This window comes from Onychostruthus taczanowskii, unplaced genomic scaffold (genome assembly GCF_017590055.1).
Source record: "Onychostruthus taczanowskii isolate IOZ18803 unplaced genomic scaffold, ASM1759005v1 scaffold22, whole genome shotgun sequence".
Classification (NCBI taxonomy): Eukaryota; Metazoa; Chordata; class Aves; order Passeriformes; family Passeridae; genus Onychostruthus; species Onychostruthus taczanowskii.
Window position 1 is genome coordinate 3510913 of NW_024499462.1, and position 25247 is coordinate 3536159.

General features: G+C 37.7%; 1 protein-coding gene across 1 annotated transcript in view; it reads right to left on the reverse strand.

Annotated features, from left to right (window-relative positions):
• Nucleotides 1–582: 582 nt before the first annotated feature.
• The window catches only part of CABCOCO1 (ciliary associated calcium binding coiled-coil 1), a 51413-nt gene continuing 26748 nt past the window's right edge, over nt 583–25247 (reverse strand). The window contains exons 6-8 of the mRNA XM_041404951.1: nt 4717–4776; nt 4185–4325; nt 583–1404 (exon numbers count right to left, since the gene is read on the reverse strand). Of these exons, the coding sequence (XP_041260885.1) occupies nt 1363–1404; nt 4185–4325; nt 4717–4776 (243 nt within the window). The 3' untranslated portion in view covers nt 583–1362. The remainder of the gene's footprint in view (nt 1405–4184; nt 4326–4716; nt 4777–25247) is intronic.

Sequence of the window (25247 nt, forward strand, 5' to 3'; positions counted from 1 at the left end):
CTAAATTGCCAATAACACATTTTCACTAAAAAGTATTTTAAATACTCTTTGTCATATGGACAGCTCTCTTCAAAAGTTCTGTTCTCACCTTTGAGTTCAAAACTAGGGAAATGGTGACATTAGCATAATGTCTTGGGAGATGGATTTATGTTATCAAAATAAAGGACATTCTGATTTCAGAAAGTTTCGTTAACAAAAAAAAATCATACTTCACAGGAATAAAACAACAAAGAATATAACCAGGAATCAAAATATTTTTTTAAAGGTAAAACTAATAATGCCTCAATAATTCCTTCATTGTTCAAAGCAGAACAGTCACCTTTTAATAGCTGAATTTTTCATTTGCCAACACCAAAAAATGAGGATGAAATTAAACAAAATCTAACTTTTTACTTAGTGGTAAATAAATATGAAAATGCAATGAATAAAATACTCTGTTTCTCATGTATTCCACTAAACATGCAATCCAATCCAGCCTTTATGCTTCAAAGTGTGACTTGTATTTCACATGCTTGCTAGGGCACAGAGTTCTGTGACACAACAAATACAGGCTGCAAGTTTGAAACAGAGATGCTCAACCGGTTCTTCTGAGGTCATTTATTTGATTGGATTCCTTTTGAGCATGAAACATTTCTATAATGTCTGACAAAATATGGAAACATTCTCAGATGAAAGGATACATGCATTCCAGAAAAAAATCCACTGAAATCTAAAGAAACTCTTCTTGGAATCTTAAGTGCAAACTCTTCAGTTATGCAATTTTAATATGGTTGAAAGAAAGTGTAAGCTATTAAATTTTTTTTAAAGCTTAGGAAGAAAATTAAAATAAAATAACATACATATTATTAATGAATAGCTACAGTGCAAGGTGCGTAATTACATGTTAATTAAATTCTCTCCCTATTATATCTACAGTGCCTCAAAATAATGTTTTCCCTCTATGTATTTTCCTTGTAGCAACATTTCCTGAAAAAAACCATAGGTGTAAAGCAGAAACTGTTAAGTATTTCACAACTGGGAGAGTGAAACTGCAGCTTTTTTTTTTTTTTTAAGTTAGAATTTGTATTCAGAAATAAACTGAACTTCAACATGTTTTAATTATGTGTCCTTCTGTTTATAATCTCCAACTTAAGTCTAAACTAAGCAACAACGCCGTCAGAACACCGTAAATTTGAGGAACTGGGATGAAATACTTCCAGGTAAATGTTAACAGAACCATTTTCCTCTACACAAAAATAATTTGGTTCAGGTAGTGAGCCAGCCTCTCAATGTGCCATCCCCTACTGCCCAATTCCTGCAAAACCCAGCATCACCTTTCTTATCTGGCTATTTAGGAATTTTCGATTTTTCTGTTCTCCAAGTCTAAGCTTCTTCATGCATTTGCAGCTTTTCATTTAAGTCTGCCTGTAAAGAAAATCAGAGAAAGAAGTGGTTATGATGGAGCTATCTTAGGCTGCACATTGTCTTTGTGGTTTTGACACAGCGTGGAGCAGCAAGGCAGACATTATCCTCCACACCTTCCTGTTTTGCAGACAGAACGGTGCTCCCGTCTGTCCTTACATGATAACACGTTATCACGCTGCCGTGCACAATTCCCATGGATGGCATGGCTGCCATGAGCAGGAAGTGATCTGGGACAGCCATTCCTCACGTAACCTTGTCTTGGGAGATAGGCTAATTTTCCTGTATTCTCAGACAGCCTTTACCAATAGACACCAAATCAGAAAAATTGCTTTGGGACCTGGTTGTTGCTACTGTTTGCCTTTGCTGCAGATGTTTGTTCTCTAGTGTAATGTGTTTTATTGAAACAGTGCTGGAATTAAAAAGCATTACTGAAAATGAACAATAAAAAAACGTATTTCTGTGATGCTGCTTGTCTGTCTTAATTACAAACACAATTATGAATATGCATCTCATTCTGGAAATCCAAACTGCTGTAGACATTGAGTGTTTGATTTGCAATGTAACATTTGTGGGGAAGGTACAGGGGTTGTGATGTATTCTAATGAAATCTTTGGCAGTGATAATGCATAGCAATCTCTGATTGTATGGCATTTGGAAATGTGGGATCACTGGAAAAAAGGCCACAAACACTGGTGTTTTAGGGGTAATTTACGTATATTTTTCAGTATGAGCATTGATCACTGCAAAAATACAAGAGAAATGGAAGGAGTGCAATGACAGTATTTCTAAGAGTCATAAAGTTGTGTTTAAACAACTGGGACAGGCTCACATGTCCTTTACAAACTCTGCATAAACTGTTCCAAAACTCAGAGTTACACTCTTAATGGAATTCAGGTAATTTTGATAAAGCAAATGGATTTGTACCAGAAGCACTTGCAGTAACTTGACATTTTAGGAACTTTGTGGCTTGTCAGTCCTAGAAATACCTATTAGTGCTATCCTGCAATATATCAATGGGTAACCGCAGCTGGAATGTTTTCAAAGTTTTCAGTAGCTCAGATTAGAACAAAAAGGCTGGAATTTCATTCTCAACTTTTAATCTTTGGAAATGGCCTTCACCATATTCAATTCAAGAATCAACAAATATGTCTTCATCCCTTTATGTGATGTGTATACTTGGTTGCTGGAACAGTGACTCTCTAAGCTAATCAACTCCCAGCCACTCCAGATGCCTTTTCTTCTCCAGTTTTTACACACCTCTGTCTCTGGTCCTACCTCCACTGAAAATCGTCTGCCAGCACACTTCCTATGGCTGTTGCTGAGACCACTGAGTGTGCACTGTGATATCCAACTAAAAGTTATTTTCTAGACTCAATTAGAGCAACAGCTGGCTTGTTAATGCATATGGTGAGACATAATGCAGATTGTGAAACCATATTTCACACATAACAAAAAATGGTAGGAGTTTGATCATGAATCAGGTAAAAATCTAATTATAAGATTTCTTGGGAGGTCAAGAAACTGAGAAAACAGGTGAGAATGATACACTAGCGAAAGAATTAAAACCTGAAGGGAAATTATTTTCTTTGTATACCACCAGAGTTGCAACAAAAAAAAAAAAAAAAAAAAAAAAAAAAAAAAAAAAAAAAAAAAAAAAAAAAAAAAAAAAAAAAAAAAAAAAAAAACCAGAGCCAGAGTTGCAAAAAAAAAAAAAAAAAAAAAAAAACCCAAAAAAAACCCAAACAAAACAAACATTTTTCTCATCTATGCAATCGTGTAAAGAAAAAAACTCTTCGCACTGATGTTAATGGCATGAAGGTCAAGTGAAAACCAGGTATTTACTCTTTTCTATTGATAGGGACAGGAATGAGATAACACAGGCCAGAGATTCCCTCCCATTTCTAAAGACATGTTGAAATGGAATATGAACTCAAATAGGTCGATCTGATCTACTCTAATTCACATAATAATTCATATAATAATTCTAATTCATATTCCCCATTGATGCATAGTCCAAGTAAAGCAATTTACCAATATCACAGTATTTTCAGATAATATTAGGTATTTATTAAACTGTTGCTTAGTCAATAGTGTCTAATGTGCTGTATCTGAAGTTCAAAGTGCCTAATGCCTCCTGGCTGTTGCCAGTAAGACCAAATTCCAGCAGCTTCCTGGTGCAAATCTATTCTAGTAAATATGTTCTCTGGCTTTCAATAATTTCTTGTTAATTCCAGTGACAGTAGCTTCCTTCCCTTCCATGAACCTCACAGAAAGAAATCATGGACCCCTCAGAGTCTGAAGACCACACACTGACAGCTGATCTGTTTCATTAGGACAGCTCTTGTGTAGTCACACACCTATCAGACAAAGACTAAAATTGGCATAAGTGAGTCATTTCTTACACAAATTGAAGGATGTGTGACATAGATGCATCTAACAATTTATATTAAGCACACATTGCATATACTCCAGCACAGCAGCTGGTCCTGAACCCCCAAGAAGGAATTTTATCACTGACATCACTGAGAGCAGGATTTGGACTGTGTTTTTGACACATAGTAAGGCTGAAGATATATGTTGTCATATTACTGAGTATTTTTTTATCTTATCATATGTAAGCTGACTAAACTAGGAGTTATTTATAGAGGCTAATTCACATTTTTACAGCATATGGATGTGCTTTTTGCCAGCTTTAGCACAAACACAGTTTATATTCATTAAGACTGAGCTAGCTAATTAACCATAGACAGAATTAGTGAATAGCTTTCTAGTAATAGTACCTCAAGGTTGCCAATAATTTCATTTGGGATTTCACACACTGCAGACTTCTCATCTTCAGCAGTGACTCCAGCTACAGCATCCGCCCCAGAAGATGCTGCCTCCGGACAGGGCTCTTGCAGGTAATCCCCCCGGTCAGACCCCTAGCAGCAACCAGCCAGAGGAAACACTGAGTTAGAACATCCTCCTGCCCTCTCTGAGACCCAGCAGCACCAGCACAAGGAGAGGCAACAACACACAGAGCTGCTTTTGGGAAGCACTGCCTTGACAGAGCCCATCGTGGCTGTCTCACGCTGCCCAGGCCAGGCAGACATATCCTCCCACAGGGCGAGAGCCCAGATGGGCCCACTCAAATAAATGTCCTCTGCTGACTGATTAATGCATTAAAAGCCTTTCATTCCATCTTAGAAGAGAATGCATGCTATGTTCTAGAGAATAAATACCATCAGTGACTGGGATCCAATGGAAATTGATAGAAAAACAGCTTAACACCCCCCCACCCCCCTAAAAAAAAGAAAAGGAACAAAACTGTACCTGAGATTCTGTTGCTGAAGCCGAGGGGGAAACTGCAGGTTGGTCAAGTTCAATCTCATTCTGGTAGTATTAAATAGGAAAAAAAAGGAAAGAGAAGAAAGTAATTTATGTTTAATTATTGCTCAGAGATTTCTTGCAGTTTTTTTTGGGTTTTTTTGGGTTTTTTTTTGGTTTTTTTTTTATGGAAATGAAATGGTTGGCAAACAGCAAAAAACAATACCTTTTCTTTCTGTTACTATCCAGGTGCTCAGAATTGGAAAGCATTCTGAAAATGATTATAGATCAGCTTTAATTTCTAGTTGCATCTCAAGGGGCCCTCTTTATAATGCTTGGAAAGAACAGATGATTTTCATAATTTCATAACACTACAGCTTCTTACTCATGTGGATAATTACGTTTAGAAAACACAGTGCTTAGGTAACATTCTGTCTTCCCACTGCAAATTTGTCACTTCTGAACAGGGACGTTGTTGCAGTCTGGAATTGCAGGGGAGTATCAAAGGAGTCAGTTGGAGTGAAGTTGCAGTGACACTAAATCAAATAAGGAAACTATTTTAATATGTAACTATAATTTAAGAGTTGCTAATGGTCCAAGTTTTGCTGCTTCTTGTTCCTTTGCTGTGACCACGGGAACCTCACTGCAGAGAGGGGGACCATGGGAGCTGCAGCTCCAGGAATGCCCTGACAAGGGCATGGCTTTTCCCACTTGGAGCAGCTGGATGAAGCACCAAGTCCATGCTCAGGTTCTCAGGAGTGATGCAAAAGCAGCCCTGTTTCCTCTAAAGGGACAAGGCTTTGTGTCCTACTTAAAAAAAATGGATGACAGAAAACACATGTGCCAAATAGGGCGAAAAAAGGCATTTGTGACCAAGCAAGGAGCAGGGTACAGCACTGAAATGGTGTGCTGGGGCCTCTACAGGGAAAGTGCCCGTCGAGAATACGAGGCAGATGTTCCAGTTCTGAGTCAGCGATTACAAACAGGATTTTGCTTGGATGGTGTAAGTAAACGACATTAATTCACATCAGGGTAATTGCAATTCCCATAAATTAATTCCCTCATACTTCTGAAATTCTAGCTAGGTTGATATTTGGGTCATTTAGTTACTTGCTGCAGTTAACAAGCTGAAAATATTAAAGCTTCTATACATCTGCAGAAATGACAGCAACAACTGAAAATACAAAGTCAGACCTAGCCACTTCATTACAATAAAAATCTCTTTTGTAGTCCTAAATCTATTCACAACTTCTGTTTGGACTCTGTCACTACCTCCGAGGTTCTCTGTTATGTGTGAGCTCAGTAAAGTAGGTAGATAGCATTAGCTCATGTTTATAAGAACCTAACAGACTGACAGAAAGATTTGCAGATTATAACTGAGGAGAAAAACAGAGTTATAGAAGCATTTTCTTTTATCACTTGTAATTTAAATTTTCAGCACTTTGTCAGTGCCTACATAGTCACAAAAGAAATAGTCAGAAAGTTTGCTTTTGGAATCAAAATGAAAAAACTTGCTCAAATTGTATTTTTATCAGAAATAAAGATACTTTGTTTTCAAATTCTATTTCTTAAAAAAACTAGAGCTTTTTTAATTTAGCAACTATCTCAATTTTCTTACCTTATATTTTCTTATTAAAAAATATTAGTTGAAGTGGATGACAATTCAAAATTACTTTCTACTTCCTTAAAATAATATTTTTTGCTTAGTTACCTGTTAACTAAATATATATATATTTTATTTAGATTAAATTATAATTCCATTTATTTTCTCCAGTCCAAATTGAAAAAAAGGTCAAATTATGTAATAAAAATAGACCATGTTTTTAGAATCAATTCCAAACCAATCAAATACACTTTTGTTGCATGCATAAGATTTTCAGAGGTTCTGTTTTTCTGAATAATATTTTTACTTCACTGCGTCTTTTTACAGAGAGCCATTCTTTACTCATCTGTTCCATGTCTAATAATAACCCTTGGATCATTAAGAAATAACTAAATTACAGCAGAACTAGTCTCTTTAATGAGCCATAATAGTCCCAACATTCAGCCAAAAGTTGTTTTTAAAGACTGTGAAACTTCAATGTAGAATATGAAGCTTTTTGTTTAGTAATAACAAGTTTATGAGCAGGACTACAGTTTACAGCCAAAATATAGTGACCTAAAAATGCCATTCTGCATTGCTCCTTTCTATACATTGTGTCCTTAACAAGTCCAGGGGAAAATTAGAACGAATGAATTGTGGTGAGAGCCCGAAGCCAACAAACGTATTTAAATGAATCCTTCTGATGCAATACTTTCCTTTAAAAATACAATTAAGTCTTTGTGTTTCCTTTGAACAAAACCTCATGTTTAATAGCACCAATGGCTCTGTAGTAAAATCTATTTAAAAACAGAGAAGGAGACACAGTAAGTTTTATACAGTCACAGAAGCTTTAAAAAAATGTTGCTAGTTTCTGAAGACTGAGTAAATTTATGGTGAATTACTTCCACTGACCTACATTAAAAACTTCACTCTCCTTTTTTGAATTCCTGAAGATTTGCCATTATGTGAGCATTATTCACTATGACAAAGATGTATTACTCAAAGTGTCCTCTTGAATCAATATAACTATCGAAATGTGAGAAACAGTTTGGCAAGACGATAATGCCTTAAAAATTAATTGGCAATATTTTCCTGCACACTGCGGTCCAGCGGGTCCACAGGAATTCAAACATAAAGACATTGTGAGGCAGTTGCACAAATGTAGCTGGCATATCAGTGTCAGCTGCTCTGAGAGAGACTGAAGGGACAATTAGGTGCACTATTCCTATCAGTTCTGAGGTGAGGTGGGGTGCCAGGAGGCCGCTTGGCTGCAGAAGTGAGCACAGCTTGACTTGGGACTGATGGGTCAGCACCACCTCCCAGCCCAGTGGCACCAGCCCAGCTGAGAACTGCAGCTGGTGCAGACACTGCTCTCAGAGCACAGCCCCGTGCCACAGCCCTGCTCTGCAATTCTTACTGGTACAAGTGTGTATAAAGACAGGTTTGTATAAAAAGTGTGTTGTTCCACAGATAAACTCACACACTTTTCTTGTTGCTGAGAGGTAGCAAATTGCCGTTTTACAAGTAGGCAGAGAAAAGACAGAAAAATAGTACACAGGGAAATTTCTAAAACAGAATAATAACAGGAAAGAAGATTGGTAAAGCATTCTAAAAGTGAGTTCCACAGATGTGGTAGTTATTATAAAATTAGCTTTGTATAACTTACCAATATACCACTGCATTTTCTCCCAGATGTTATCTGTTACTTAAATTAATTTTGCTTAAGTTACTATTATTGCAGATTTTATCCATGCTGTATTTTATTATTTAAAGTTTCTGTGGCACATAACAAGCCCTGGCTGATAGTGTTACTTTTAATAATAGATATAAGAGGTTTTAGTATTACAGAAATGGCTGCTGGGAATATCTTAATAGTCATAGCACAGAATGTCTGCTCTCAAAACATTATGTAGATTAAAACTAGCTATTTACTTACACTCTAATTCAAGGCACTGGAAAGGTTTGCAGTATTTATGTATGTGGTATGAAGGGAAACAATCTACTCCAGGAATAAATATCAGAGTTTGGGAATTAGCGAAGCTAAGGTCAAGGTCAGTTTGGCTTTACTAACGTACTTGCTGAAAATGAGAATTCAGAGTTTATGTTTACTTATTTCATAAATGAGAAAAAAGACTGAGGGGGTGATTTGCCTCTTTGATAGATGGCTTTTGTATCACAGAAATACTTTAAAACCACCTTCTCAGCTTGACATTACCTGAAATTCTGTACTCCCTTCTACAGTCTTAACATAAATTCTCTGCAGCTAAACTTACCAAACACAGGAAAATAATTTATTTATAAGGATTGGAAAAAAGATCCCACATTCAACATGGACCCCTTCTAAAGCCTTGTAGTATCTTTCCAAGCCTTTCAATGGATATAGGTTTGATTTACACGAACGGCAGATGAGTTTCAAAAAGAGAGTTCTTTGTGCATTATTCTCTATATTCATATCACCTGTGCACATTTTACTTGTATGCCATGGGACCTTATCCTACCAGAGGCCTGCACAGATTTCTCTCATATATATGTGAGCTTTGCTATCAAACAAACTCTGTAATACAGGCTTTACATTAGTTTGCTATTCACACTAAGCATGGAGGGCCACACACCTACAAACGTGCCGAATTTCAGCTGCTGCAATAAAAGACACTTACAAGAGGTGGTTTGTTGGATGCCTGTATTTCATGTGGTTGAATATGAATGAATACCTAATGGACAGAGATGCACTGACTCAAACCAGCCTGCTTTTTTTAATCCCTCCCCCTTTTACCTGCCAGCATATGCAAACACAACAAATCTACTCCACCTGCCTGCAGAGGCATCGCCCACGAGCATTCCCACAGGAGGTTCCTGACAGCTCTACAAATGCCTCTGCCATCCTCTTTTGCAGCAATTTAATTCACGAGGTCCAAAGGACTTAAGGATTTTATGAAGCACTCAAAAATTTAATCCAGATACCTGATCTCTGTGGTGTGACTGAGGTGGCAGAGCTTCCTTCTGTACACCCTCGCTACACACACTTGTATTAATATTAAAAGTAGAATTAAGATCAATGAAGGCCTAAAACTCTGCCTCTGAAGGATATTCCCTGGTTGCTAATGAAGCACATGGAAATTCTGTGCGCATGTTCCTGGGCAAGAGTTTTCAAACCACTACTCCTAAAAGAGACAGAAGTTCAGTGAGTCAAAGGTAGGCTTTATGCTCTTTTTCCTGCATTTCAAAATCCAAGTCAATATGTTCTAAAAGAGTTTTCCATGTTTCTGATCTGTGAATTGACTTTGCTAACAATCTAGTCTAAAATAGCTATTCGAAGCAATTTGGTGCCTACATTGACAAAACAGGATCTCCTCCTCCCCCCAGGAAGCTGTAAATCAGTCAGTGACATCTGGCCTCAAGGACATCAGAGTCATCTGAAATGTGGTAATTTATATTAATGAACATCAATATTAATTTTTAAATAAAAGGAATTTTCTACTGCCATTATGTTTACATAAGAAATGTTATTTATAGCTTGTGTTCCTCCTTTCCTACATTTTGCCCATAAATTACTGTAAGGAAATACAATGTCACAGTTATAAATATTTTTACTTGGAGTTAAAGCTTTTACATATCCTCTTACTGTTTTCAGTAACTACATGAGGACAACCAGGATTTTCTTGCTACTCCAGGAACTGCTGCCAATTTTAATGCTTGACTGAGTAGAAAAGGGTGCTTCTGCAAAAACAACCAAAGCCTTCCTCTCTAGAGATATCTTAATGCAGAGTGCCCTTAATACCTAGATTCTGTAAGAATCTATCTTAACATACAGGAAAAAAAGCCAACAACAAAACCCCCTGATTTTACTAGGCTGCAGTTGTTTTCTACTGCTTTTACCAAGCTTCCAATTATTGCTGCCAATTTGCAGATTATTTAGAAAGACAAAATACAAGACAAAAAAAAATCCCCAGTTGGCTTTAATGCTGAGAACACATCACAAAATGATTCACCTTGGAATGGTCACTCTAAATTCACACTGCATTTAGCATTGCCGAATCTCCTAGAGTTATGGGATTACAAGAGAATCTCAGCTTTCATTTAAAAATAAAGTTAGCTCTTATGGTTGCAGAGAAAATATTGAAAACATGAATCTTGAAAGCTCAAAAACTAGACTACAAGAAAAAAGAACCAAACAATTATTTTTAAGCAACTCATTATTTTTTGGGATATGTCTCATAATTTTAAATACTCAAGGCTAATGTAACCTTAAAGTACATTTAAAAAAATACACAGATTTTCAGGAGGGGTGAACGATTTTGGTTTTTTTGTTCTTGAAAGTGCAACTCTTGCATGTCTGGACTCTCCAAAGTATCAACCCCCCCACTTTCTACTTCAAGGGGCCATGGAATAAGCCATGGAACAAGCAAAGAACAGCCAGCTCCTATTCTGGCCATACAGTCATAATCAACAGGGATCTAAAGCCATTTTAAAAAACCAAAAAAACCCACAAGCACCTTTCCCACAGGAAACACCTATCTAGAGCTACAGATGTTTTTAAAAAATGAAGGCCCTTTTATTACTCATATGATCACATCTGAAAACCATAACAGTAAGTTCTGTTGAACCCAATGAACAACAGGCAGTGGCATCCACCTTTATCAGGTTGAAGCTTTACACTTGTGCATCTTTTCTACCACATTTTATCAGTAAAGAACCAATATGAATGCTGAATACATTATGATAAAAATGTGAAACAAAACTCGGCCAGGTGCATTTTTGTACCTCTATCTGGGACCAGGCTTCAAACATTTTGTAAATACTTGCTGCAATTCCATACTCTCAGAAAACCAATTTGCATGAGAGCATGTGCCTTTGGCAACAAAATAGCCTATAAGAATTAAATTGCTTGGGGGGCTGGTATTCATCACACCTGCTTTAGGGGCTCTGTCAACCCCCTAAACCCCTGCTTGCAGGAAGTGCAAAAACAATTGCCTCTCCTGAGAGACAGTCAACGAAGTCAACTAAGATGAATTAAGAACCTAAAAATTCCTTAATGTACCTGCCCTGGACTGCAGCAAGCACAGTCTGCTCTTTCTTTTCCCAAGGGGAACCTAGGAAATCTGGCTTCCTCACCCAGGGTCCCTGGTTTGCCTGGTGCTGAGGAGTATGAAATACTTCCTTTTTTATTCAAATGGTCACTGTAGGAACTCAGAGATTATTACCAGCGCCACGTGCTCCTCCTGCACTCCTGAGTGTCTAGGGGAAGAGTCACACAGCTGTTGGCACTATCCCGGACTGTTATTTCCAGGTGTTACATCCGAGATACAGCAGTATCTCACCAACTCTTACTGTTCCACAGGGCTTCAGGTCAGCTCTAAGACTTCCAAAAAAAGCCCGCTAATGTGGGCACGGCTGTTTCCAGCATGTGTGAATCTCCAGTGTGTCTCATGCTCTGCACACACCAGTTCAGAGCAGCCTATGTGCCCCTGGAGCTGGGCCCCACCAAACTTCTCTTCGTTCAGCAAGCACAGACTTCAGGCTTTACCTAAACAGGAAAAAAGGACCAAGATTCCAAAAACCTAAGAAAACTTAATCCTTCCACCTTTCAGAACAAAAAGGGCTCGAGTAGAGCCCAGGGGCACCTGCAGAGAAAGTCTGACCACAGAAAAATAGCATTTTGCTGTTGGTACAATAAAGAGCAGTCACTGCCTGATGCTGGAAAGAGGTCCCACCTCCTGCCTTTGTCTGCCACTGCTCTTGGACAGCCTTCCCTTCCTACCCACTTCCTCTGAAATCAGCGTTTTCTCCACACAAGGCTGGTCATGGACAAGCCCCTCACACAACTGCCCTGTGCTCTGCACGTTCTCTCAGCACCAAATGCCAGACGAACAAACTCTCTCCAAACTCCTCTCAGTCATTAGGTGCATTAGATGTGGACAGGCTTGTCTGTATTGATTCATCCCCAGCTGATGCTACAGAAAATAGCTGCACTAACATTTAAAAGGTTGCTTTAAAAAAACCCCAAACCAACACAACCTAAGGAATATTGATCCAGAGCTAAAAGGGGGAAAAAACTGCTCACATAATTTAAAAAATACAATATAGATTTTTTTAAAAGAAAAAATGCCACATTAGAAAACTGCACAATATATGGCCACATAAAAATGGGGAGCTTGTGTTCTTTGTTATTAGACCTAAAACATAAGGTCTTTGCCTGAGTGTGTAAGTTTCTGTTAAAACAACAATTTGTCCTGTGGACTGTAAATTCAATTACTGTTTTTATTGGAATCACATTTTGCTTTGGAAACAATCATGCAGAAAAACAACCAGTAACTTAGACATCTTAAAAACATCTCAGAATAGGCATGGCTCTGAGAACAGATCAGTTATGGTAATTCTTCCACTGTGAACTGCAAGGTTTTTTAAATCAATTTCCATATTTTTAATTAACACCTAGTTAAAAAAAAAATCTTACTGTAGGTCATTTTAATCACAAATGGGAAAACAAATTTGTTTTATCAGAAAATGGATTCAACACTATTTTAAGGACTTATTTTTCATGTTTTTATCATAAAAATTAAGCCATTAGCATACATTTCCCAGTATGGGAATGCAGAAGCAAGCCAGCTCTCTGAAATTTCAGAGTTACAGTTTTCAGTCACCTCTCTATGTGAAACTAGTCTATTTTAACACCAGAATATTTGATCAGCACACACAAACCCTTCACATAAGTCTAAGGTATCAGTGCTTCTTTACAACTCCATTTCTATGGAATTTCAATCTGCAGAGTTGTAACCATGGCCCCTTAGTGTAAAGAAACCCCCCCTCCCTTACGTGACACTTGGATTTCGTGCCCCAATGTAAAGAGTCTCTCTGATTACGTGTGTGTTCATAAAATTGTTTATGCTGCATCTCAGTGTGAGTGCCTGTGTTTGTTTTAACTCTCCCTTATAATCCTGTCATTCACGTTAGATAGAAATGCAGCTGTGGGTAGGGGCAGGGTTGGTCTGGTGAATGCAGGAGTTAAACAAAGCCTTGCCTCAGCACAGCTTGCCTAGGTGGGTGATTTGAAATCTAGTAAAGCTTCCTCCTGGTAAACTGCCAAAGCCAACCACACCTTGGATGATGTGAGGTTGTTTTTGAGAAGGTAACATCTCCTTGCAGATTATCTCCTCCCACTTCAACTTGGAAGGTTTATGAGAACAGTCATTTCCATTTCTGTTGGGGCATGAAATGGTTTCTGCTGAAAAATAGCATAAATCTCATTCTGCTTTGACTTGTTAGGAAGCTCATGACAAATCACATAATCCAATGTGGATTTTTAGAATTTGTTTCAACAATGCATGAGAAGAAACAAACATTTCTACTGAATAATTTCTCTCCAATTAAAAAACAACCTAAAAGAGTCTCTTAACTCCTCATCCCTTACAAACTCTCTTAACTACATCTTACAGAAAATTACCATACGCACAAGTAGCACAACCAACAAAAATCTAACATTTGCTCAAATATTTCCACAATCAGAAATTCTATCACAACTCAGAATTCTGTATCTGTGATACAGAATTCTATCACAACTCAGAACAGAGAGCAAACACATCCACCTCTGGAGTGAAAATCTTGAGCCAGCCATAGAATAAGTGAAGCTAAAGGGTACTGCATTGAGTTGTACACTGCAGCCTTTCCTCTCCTCCCCTTGTGCTTTGTCTCTCTGAGAAACTCTGTTCTACAAAAATAGGCAAAGAACACGTGAACACAAAGTTTGCACGCAGTTTGCCTGATGAGATAAAGACAATGTGTCAGCTTTTGATGGGAAAAAATGAAGCAATGATGCCAAAGGGTTTTATTTATTCCTTTCAGCAGCACCTTTTCCTTGGCAGCTTTCCTAAATAGCAATGTCATAAATACCTAGAGGGAGCAAGCACCCGATGGCAGCATCTTCCCTTGAGAATGCAGAGCCATACCCAGAAACACAACATCGCCTACTCTGAAGTTGCTGTCTTTTGATCTAACCCTTAGAAGAAAGCATTCAGCAGGAAAATCCAATGTGTCTGGATTGCCAAGGAGAGAAATGGAGGAGAAGATAGGAAAATCACTAATTGCTGGGAAGCTTAGCTGGCAGCAGAGAGAAAGGCAGGCTGGATGAGGACACAGGACTTCATTTGGTGCTGTGGAGGAAAAGAGCAAGAGTGATGGGAAGCAGCAACCACATCTCATGGGTGGAGGAGAGGCAGTAAGGCTGAGCATAACTCAGAGATCAGATCAAAGGTCACACTCTGAAGACTCCTGGAGATGGGCCCTATCCCCTTCCTCACCTACATCAAGCTTCTTCCCTCCAATAGTCCCTTGGTCCATCAAGACAAAATGTCACATATCCCAGGTCCTTCTATCATGTCATTTTCCATTTTGGTTTTAAAAATTAGGTCAAGCAATTCTCACCACTGCCACTGGGTTTATGCTTTTATGGTGGCCAGAAATATTTACCCCTGCATGGAAACACGGTCAATACACACACACACACACACACACGTATATACATATGCAACTGCTAACTGTTTTTTAAGCCTGAAAGGACTGAAAAATAAAATTACAAATAGGCTTTTAAAGAAGGAGTCAATACCAAGAGCTGAAACCAAAAATGACTCAACTAGAGACCCTAAAGAGAAAAGACCTTACCAAGTATAATAGACAAATTTTCAGTAAAGTCCCTCTGTACAAAGTATCTTCACGTTTATAAGAGTTCTTTACAGGTGTCCATTGTATTATGTATACACCCTTATAAATCATACTGGATGCACAGCTCCATATGGAAGAAACAGAGCTGATAGGAGGTACCTTTGAAAACTTGGCCCCAGAACCAGAGACAGGTTATACTTCCATGACAACAAGTAATAGATATATTTCTTTCTCCATGGGAAATTAGTCACAAAGCAACACTCTCCATCAGAGAAAGACCTTAAGGTGCTTTTATAATACAAGTGAATGACAAATGGAGCACTTTAACTGGATTTTTTAACAGCCTTAAAATTATTAAAATTGTGAACTATAAATAATTATATTTCAACCAGTGTTTTACTAGTTCTCTCCCTACCTTCTCTGATTTTAATTTTCTCACTTGTCAGCATGACTTGGCAGTGAGAACAAGAAAGACCTCAAACCTTTGCTGATTGCCTTCCATGCAATCTGATTTCTATAAATTAGAAGTTGCTGATGGGAAAGCAGACAGCAGTACCCTTTGATCAAGATACACATCTTGATCTCTTTTATCATTTTTTAAAAAAACAATAATATTACAACAAAAAAAAAATCATCATACAAGCTTTTCGATCAAAGTGTGTCACTGTCTGCTTCCCAGTCAACATACTGCCAGTAAATTGGCGAGGTGCCCGGAATGCGCAGGCAGCAGCTGGTGGGTTTGATTACCATCTGTATAGCCACTAGTGTATAAAATATTATGTCTCCATCTAGTGGCATCTGCAGTTTACAGGAAATTTGAAAATGGGTTGGAGCAGACTTGAGTGGGTGGCAGAAGGAGCTTCACTCGACTCGCCACCAGCAGAACTGGGCTATCTGAAACAAGGAAGGCTCTGGAGCCCCACCCCAGTTCCATCCCTGTGCTGGCACTTGTCTTTGAAATGATGTTTTCTGCAGAGGCATTCATAGAACAACTATTTCTGTTCTCACAACAAACCACCTCTTTCCAGTGCTCTGCAGCACCCTGGAAGTCTTGGCGGCCAAAATTTGAAATGTAAAAGAGGTAACAGGAAAAGGAAGGTGAGAGCAAGGTTGCCATTAGTGACCAGAACTCCTGAAATAAACAATAAGGAATGAGATGAATATGCCGAGACAGAGTTTCCCCTTATATTAAAATATTACAAACTGCTCCCCCAACTACTTAATGGCAGGACATGCAAAATGTCTGTTAACGCTCTCATGTAGTTTCTGATAACATCCTTGACTGAAGAGCAACAGGGGTAACACAAGATACACAAACCTGTTTATCAGAGAGTGCCAAGGAAACAGTCCTTGGAACAAAGATTTTAGAATCCATGTGGCCACCCAAAGGAGAAACTGAGGTACAAGCCAGCGCTGTGACAGCTCTCTCACAACAGTCACAGGACGAGAACAAATAGTATAAAGGTGAATTCTACTCTGCTCATTACACCACGCTCCTTTTCATCGATTACCATCCTTTTTGACAACTACTCCACCAGCAATGTACTGACTGGGTATATTTTATGCACAGCCATCTACTGTGAAAACTGCATCCTAATGAAGAATATCAGTACAGCAAAATGAAATAAAAACCAACAAGATCATGCTATTGATTTTCTCCATCCACACAGACCAGACCTAAATTCCCTTAGCTTGAGAAATCTGTTGAGATACCTCTCCAACATCGCATGATTACATTTCATTTAATGACTTTTCTGAAGTGCACGATAGGTCCTAAAACAACTCCTCCTGTTTTTCTGAACATCTTTTAATAAAGTTGTTCTAAATGTGTTTTGATTTGACACCTAAACTGGTTGCAGTAAAGCATTTTTTATTTTTATCATACATTTCGTTACATCAGAGGTAAGTTTATTAACTCTATTAATAATTCATTCAAAGGAGTTTCAGTTTAACAGCACCTAATAGACGCAGTCACTTAAGGTAGCACGCTGGCAAATTTCAGCTTTAAATTAGAAGCTGATTTTTCTTCACATTAAAAAATGGCAACTTCTGAGAAGAAAGCATCAGTTTCAAGAAACTCAAGCATGAGCACTTAAAAATGAAGTCAATATGTGCCAACTACAGACTTTTGTACTAATTTATTATATTGCTTGTTTGTGCAGGAAGGGGATAAGATTTGTTTCAACAGAAACTAGAAGAATTAGAAACGACTGTTGCTCCCTCAACAATTTGCTGTGATAGAAGCTTTATTTTTCAGGTCAGCGCTCTCCATTTTTGATTGCTCAATGGCAGTGCCACAATGGCTAAAAAAAGAAGGCTCTGAAACTTCAGGAAATAGAAACTGCTGACTACCTGGTGAAGGAATAATGATTTATAATATATGAATAGGGGCAATAATTGGATAGCAGGCTGTACTCAAAAAAGCCTTAATTCACAGATCTGACATCAGAAAGTCATAATCCATCGATCTAGCATCAGAATGATGGATTATGACTTTTTGAGAACATGTAGATATGTCAGCTTCATGAGCATTCCGGGAATCGTAGTCCAAATTATTTTACTGAGATCATTTGAACAATTTCAGCTTTTTCCAATAAAGCTGATGCACTAATATTTTGAAATATAAAAGTTCTGTTGTTTTTCTTTTAAATCCTAAAGATCCTCCAACTAAATATCACAGGTTGCCATAACTTGAGATTGAAGAATTTTTTTTAAAAATTACTTAGAAGTGATGTAATTTTCTAACAGAGACGACAACAAGTTTAGACCTAACTACTTTTTATGTCAAAAAAGTTTTCTATTCGAGTTTGGAGTAAAAATAAACAGGGTGCAAGTGAGGGATTAATTATCTTGTTTTCTTTCAGAAAAGAACTGACATATCCTATGCATGTTTTCCCCCTGGTCTACTTACAAAAAAAAAAAAGTTATTATGTGGATTTAGATAGAATCCTTTATGAAAAGAAATACTACTCTTGCAATGCTTGAATACCTAGAGGTCAAAATATATTTTTTATACAGAAGCTTTTGACATTTTAAATTTTAAAAAGACAGTTAGAACTTCACTCTCCTCATTAAAAAACAAACAAACAAACAAACCAAAAAACAACAACAAAACAACAAAAAAAACCAAAAAAACCAACAAACCATAGGCTAAGGTTATTGAATAAAATATTTACCAAAGTTTCAGAGATCATTTCATTGAGCATTGCATACTTACTTAACAGTAAACTACAATTTCATTCATAAAATTCCATTGCAAAATCTTCCACTGGCTTTTCCCCATTACAACTAAGTGAAACCACCCATCAATTAACAACTGCGACATTAGACTAATTCAGTGGCTCAGATGAGTAAGAGCTCTTCCAAAATGCTTTCTGCTTCAGTGAAGTGTTAAGAATAAAAAGAAAGTCCCACATTAAATGTAAAATATTACTAGGTATTTTCAATGTATACTCATATTAAAACTATAAAAAACCTGTGACTAAAACATCTTCCAAAGGTATAAAAACTTTATGTTCTACAAGTAACAAGAGCTAAAGGGCAAGAGAAACAAACCAAACCAAGCCAGGGTTGCATATCTCCATTTTTTTTTTCTGGAAATTCATTTGTCTAGGAGCTTGAGTTTCTCCTTCTCTAGTTTTTCTCACCTTATTTTCCTTCTTACTCACAAAATGTTCTGAAGGGGGCTTATTAATAAAGGAACTACTTAGGTGAAGTTTTTTTTTTGATCCCCCCTCCCTCTTTGGTCTGTTCCTGAATAAAGGTACCACAGAGGAAATGTCACAGGGCTCTTCTATAAAGGCTGAAACAATTTCTTTCACTAAGTCCTATGTATACATTAAGTAAAGACATCCTGGGTCCAGTGTCAACCCAGATTTCAAAGCAAACAATAACAACAACAAGACCAAAGGAAGGGGGAAAGCTGCAGGGAAAAGAATGCACATTTTAGAGCAGACAGAAACAATTTACTTCCTTTTGACAACTAAATATTAAATGGCTAATAAAAAAGTCACTGCCATGTTCCACAAACTCTTTCCTCTAAACACACCTAACGTTCATAAAGGTCTCACATAAAGGAATCACATCACTGAAAAGCAGCTACTTCTTTAAATAAGCCTTAAGCAACAATCACACCGCACAACTGATCAAAAGAAAGAGCACCTCATGCGATTAACTTTTCTGGGGAATTACCATTGGCAGGCTGTAATTACCCACTTGAAGGCAGTCATGAGGACACCATGCCCAACAGTTCTCTGCCTGTGATTTATATGCCTGAGGTAATGACCAGTGGCCAGAATATCAGTGTGGCAGCTCCCTTCAAAGAGCCTGTTGTGCAGCACCAAACCAGGTTCACTATTCATCATCAAACCATCTTCTACCTGCATTTTCCTTGGATCCTTTTCCACCTAAGTATTTACCCAGCTCAACTCAATTAAGTTCATGCCATCAAATGAGAACAAGCAGGGTGGCTACAACCTTTCCAGACTGAAGAAAGACTAAAGCCCTTGGGACTGCATGCAGGAGAAGACAGGGGTATATTGGGAATCTCCTGATTCCTCCCCCTTTTTGGAGGTGTGCATTATTCCTACCCTTTTTCTTGTAACTGAACTGGTTGTTTCCTTTCCTGGTCTCCACTGACACCACTAAGTCATTTAATGTATGTTTTGAAGTACCTGTCAGATGTTAAGTTTCTGCCTTTAATGATGTGTGCTTGAACCAATGACCTTGAAGTGCAAGGCACAATACATCTTTACCATTCCCTCAGTAGCCAGGCCTTTACTCATCAAGTCTATGAGCAAAACCTGTGTACAAAAGGAACACTTACTCACAATTACTATTATGGTTGTTCTGCTGGGGCTGTACATTGCACTGAAAGAATATGAGTTATAAAGTGCATGGGTTAGTAAAATTTAAATCAAGCAAATGTTTAATACTGAGCCATTTAATCTTTTTCCAAACTTCAGCAAATTTATTACAAAGCATTGAAATTGCACTTCAAGCCCTAAGGCTTGCAATGTTGGAGCCTGCCTGATTAACATAATTAAAAGAATAGCATAACTCAAAATTTAGTAAATAATTAAATATCTACAGGTCTAGTGTTTACTTCCAAATGATAGCATGATTCTAGCTAAAAAATTGCACAGCTTCATAGTTCACAAGTTGCTAGAGAAGATCCCCTTTTTCTTGCTGTGCATATGATTAAAAAAACAGAGGTTAAACACAGAAAAAAAATTGGTGAATTCTATTTTTGGTCATAGTGGTGCTTAGTTCTTTCCTCTCTTTTTTACAATAAGCAGGTGTTGCTGAAGAGGTGAAAAGACTCATGGTAGGAGGACATTGAGCTTGAGAAGGATAGGAAAATACTTCCTTGGAAAGAATTGTCCTCCCCTTCCACAGTCACTACATATCTTGTATAGCATTTTCCTACCTTAGCCAAGATCCAGCTTGCAGGAGAAGCCAAGCTATATCCATTAGATTACTGGACATACATAGCTTGTGAGATCTGATCCAGAGGATTGTTCAACAAGGACAAAGCTGACTATTTTATGTGGCATAAAAATCCTGCTTTACACAGTGCTTGTGCGCCACTAACACCTGCATGGCCACAAAGGGCTCCCAGAGGTCACAGAGACAGGTTTTATTTTCTTGATCCTGAAACCACAGCAAAAGTGCCTACTTTTTCTGCAAATGTTGCCTGCTTATCTTCATTTTCTCCTGCAACAATTCTGCATTCTCCTTCAGCCACTGCACTGATCAGCAGCCCCTCCCAACATATGAGGTGGAAAGCCAACGACAAAATTAAAACAAGTTGGCAAATGTACCTATATATACATATTTCATGTTAGCACAGTTATGCTTCAGAAATTATGGCAACAGCAATAGAATTCTGCTGCTGTGATCATGGATAATCAAAGCAAGTGAAAAAAAAAGCCAGTGCTGAAATATTTTCAAAGGTATGAAAGTCTTTACTGTTGTGTAATTTAAATTTACTTGCCATCACTTGAAATTTCCTTTCGTCTGCGTGATTAGAATTTAAATGCTCCCAAAGTACATTAACAAATATAATTCCCGTTATATTGCAGATATACTGCAGCAACCTCCTCTTAATGCTGAAAACTAACTAGGCTCCTTAAGTCACTACAGAAAATACAAAGCACAATTAGTTAAAATGTTTTCAAATGAAGTCTTATTTGGGAATGACCTAGAGGATGAACCAATACAGCACTTTCTACTCTACTTACACATACACATACACACCCACACATCACAAAGTTGTAGCAGTATTTTCTACAGCTGTAAATATGGGATGTTTGCATTTTAGAGAGAGTATTTTCAATGTAATAGTTTTCAGTCTGAGGCCCACATTACACACCATGGTAATGTAGTGTTTACGTTCTATGCAGTGCTGGCAGTTCCCCTGAAATTACTTGGGGCACAGTGGATTGAGAAAACACGAATTAAACAGTAAATCTTAGCAGCTCACTCAAAATTTATACCTGACAACAGCAACAGAAGGACAGACATTACAAGCCTTCTCATGCACGATCGCATGAAAAATTTGTCTAAAAGTCACCATCCCAAATTCTTTAATTTTCAAATTCAAGATGTCTTTGATGAATAGAAATTACTGTTCCCTGAAGACAGAGTTCCGGAGCACACTAGTGTCACATCGAAGATTTTATGCAGCCTGAGTAAATTGGATCTTAATTGAGAAGTAGTTGACAAAGTCAACCCGAAAGCCAGGTAAACATGAAGCTGCAATACCCTGCTGAAACACAACTATTTATTGTAGCATTGGTCAAGTTTAGTGTACTCTTCATGAGCAGCTTTAATTTTTCCCCACCATACTGATCTTATCAGATTTGACAGGCAGAATCCTCTAAGTAGCACAAATCTATAAAAATGACCTTTTATGTAACTGAATTCCACAGAGCAGGGTTTAGTTTGTTAAGTCATGCTACCCTTTCTTTGCTCTTTGTCCATTCTTCTCCAATTGATTCGGTGGAAGGAGAAAATGAAAATTTAAAAAAATCAAATTCTGTATGTCTGTATAGGTTAGAGTTATTGGTACCTATCTGATTAAGCAATTTATTTTGCTACTAAAATTGCTAGTATGTTAACAGATAAATGTTAAGGAAGAAAGCAGATTTGTCTTCTTAATTGCATTGGTTCACTACAAAATGAAACAAAAGCAACTCACGTTATGGTCTGCAAAGCTGTAAATGTACTAAAATGGCAATCAAGCTCTGAAAAACTTTAGGCCTTAATTCCCAATTCCCAGAGCAACTCAGTCCCCTGTGTAACATCCAATGCTCTGCTGACGATTTAATGTATAACCTTTAAACTTTTCCATTACCCAAATAAGCTTCCTTACCACAGACTACTACATTTTATTCTAATGCATATGGTTTGCTGCTTATTAGTTTTTGTAATGTTTCCACTACTATGAAAGAAAGAAAAAACCCCAGCAATCCAGGAGACAAATTCTCATTTTATCTTATACTTGTCAAATATTAAGATTCTCCTAGTCTGTCAGATTTCTAAGCTTGTCTAATGTCTTCCATTTGTATCCAAAATTAATAAAGTCTATCCATGCTGTATGATTTTCCAGTTGCTCTGATTCTGATTATGCACAATAATTTGTAATTTAAATTCACAAAGATGTGCCAATGTAGCAATGTATTTATGTTGTCAGTTTTAAAGGCTTGGCCTTCTTGACTCTGATACCAAAGCCCTGTTTTTTCCACCCACTGTAAAGTTCCAGTAATGCTTGGACTGACCAATTACTGCTGGTAATTTGATTATGTACCTTCTTTCTTTTATTATTTACCCATTTAACTGAGGATTGATCAGAACAAAGAGACAATTAAATATACTGCAATAAAACCAGTATGAATAACAAGAGTAGGAACTGAAGACAAACCAGCAGTAGTTCAGAAACACAGAGATAAGACTGAAATCCTGTCTTTAACTACTCCTATTGTGTTTGGCCGTGTTAGGGTTGCAAAGAAAAGGATATTAACTTTACATTCAGTAATTCAGATAGCTCTATTTGCAAGCAAGGAGGAAGGACAAAAGATAAAATCTGTGTCATGGCAAACTAAGTAACATTTGGCTCCTTATTTCCACCTTGACAATTTCTTGATTTCTCAAACAAAATGATTATTAAACAGAAATGAACAGTTCAGTGCACAGTTCTATGCATGCAGTATCAATAAACTCAAGGGGTCATTCTCAAAATCGACAGAACATAATGACATTTTTAGAAATTCCACCGCAGGGACCAATGGTAGGATTATTTAAAAAAAAAAAAAGAGAGGAAAAAAAAAGCCACACAAAAAACCAACCATCCCCTCCCACCCCCTCCCCTCCCCAAAGTCAGCTACCTAGGCTCTAGCCCTCACTTTCTTTTAATCTAGACCTGCCAAGACAACAGTAACACTAAAATCTGAAAATAGTCTATTGTGAGAGTAAAACTTTTCAATACTTCATTGGAAATCTGACCATTACAGGTAATTTAACATTTCTCCAAATGTAAGTCTTTAACTACATCCTAATTCCTAAGGAATACAAAAAGCTGGCACAATATCTTTCTTAGAACAAAAGAAAATCAGTAAGATCCTAAATGTATAACAGATAGAGACAAAAATGATAAATGGACACCATGAATATAAAATGAGTGCTAAGAAAAATGCTGAGAGAACGTAAAGCAGATATTCAAAGTAGAATGATCTCTAAGGAACATCCATAGCACTCTTCCATTTTATTATATAAGAGTACTATATGCATTGGTTGCAATGTATTGCAATCTTTTCACAAAACACAATATCCAGTAAATCTAGAAAGAGACCTGAATTCCAGCCTGTTAATGCTGAAACTTGTCCACAGCCTTGATCGATGCAAAATTCAAGACGTTTCAAGCACAGGATGCTCTCACAACTCTGAGACCATATTTGGATGCCCTTCCTATAAATGAAGCATGCAACATTCATCTTCATCACTTACAATCTATGCCATTTCCTTAGATTGTGTTCACAAGCCAAATTTGATATGCACAGTGAAAATAAACGACAGTGCAAGTGCACAGGAGATATTTTTCCTTACCTAGTATTATTTGAATGATGAAACAACACATCAAGCACAGGAATTCTAATACTAAAGAAATAGTCATACGTGTATCAGCATACAATTCATGCAGAATGACCTGTTCTGTGGGAATAGTAACAATATTTTCTGCTATATTTACAATACTGTGGGATTCTTGTAGAACCAACCGAAAAGTCAAAAGGACCATTTCTCATAAAATTGGAAAGCAGAATGTTGAGGTACTTCAGCCAAAAACATCTATATTTGTTTAGGTATTATCCTGGACACAACACTATCTGCAATGTAACCCTGCAGAACCTACACGGGCTCTGACATAGGCTTTGCAGTCAGAGGACAAAATATGACGATAAAATCAGCCTAAAAAAACCCCCAAAAACCAAAAACCTGAACATTCACCATATAAGCATCCTAAGGTCAGCCAAACAGTCTGCCCACTCCAACAAGTAGGAAAAAGCAAACATTAAGTGTAAACAATTAAGTATTTCTTCTCTTTGCTTTAAGTTGGCCAAGAGGAGATTCAGGATGAGTTCACTACCAAATTTTCAACAGTGCACGTGGTAAGCCAAACCAAAAAATACTTTAGATAATAATCTTAACTGTGAAGAACAGCAAAAGGCTACAGCTGCTGTGTTTTCAAGCTTGCCCTGAGGAGATATTCTACCTATTTGATGTTTTCTGAGTGCTCAAAACACATAATGAAGTCTCAGCTTCCACAGAAACACAGTGGATTTGTGGGAGACTCAGGCAGCACAAGGTTAGCTAAGACTGATGAAAGAGGCAGATGGGAGCCTATTTCCCAAATCAGAAGAGGAGAGAATGAGGCTCAGTGGGCTGGAGCTGGTGGGAGCTGGCCATCAGCCCACGCTGAAGTAGGGGACAGAAGGACAGAATTAGAAGGACAGAATTTCCACCTTGCTCTGTCGCTAGCAGCCTGCAAATGACTCCAGCCTTAGGATCAAATGGTGAAAGAAACTGTGCAGACAGGAGAGAAAGGGGCCAGAACCCTGCACTGCCACACCTGGGCTACCTCAGCCTGATCTCTTTGGATGCCCACCAGGGGCAGGGGAAGGAGGGCATGGAGAGCACACTACACCCAACATATTGGGTATGTTTATGGCTCTCCTTCCAGTACCATTTGGCAGCTTATTCCCATATTTCTGGTGCCTTACAATATTGTTGCAGTGTATTCAGA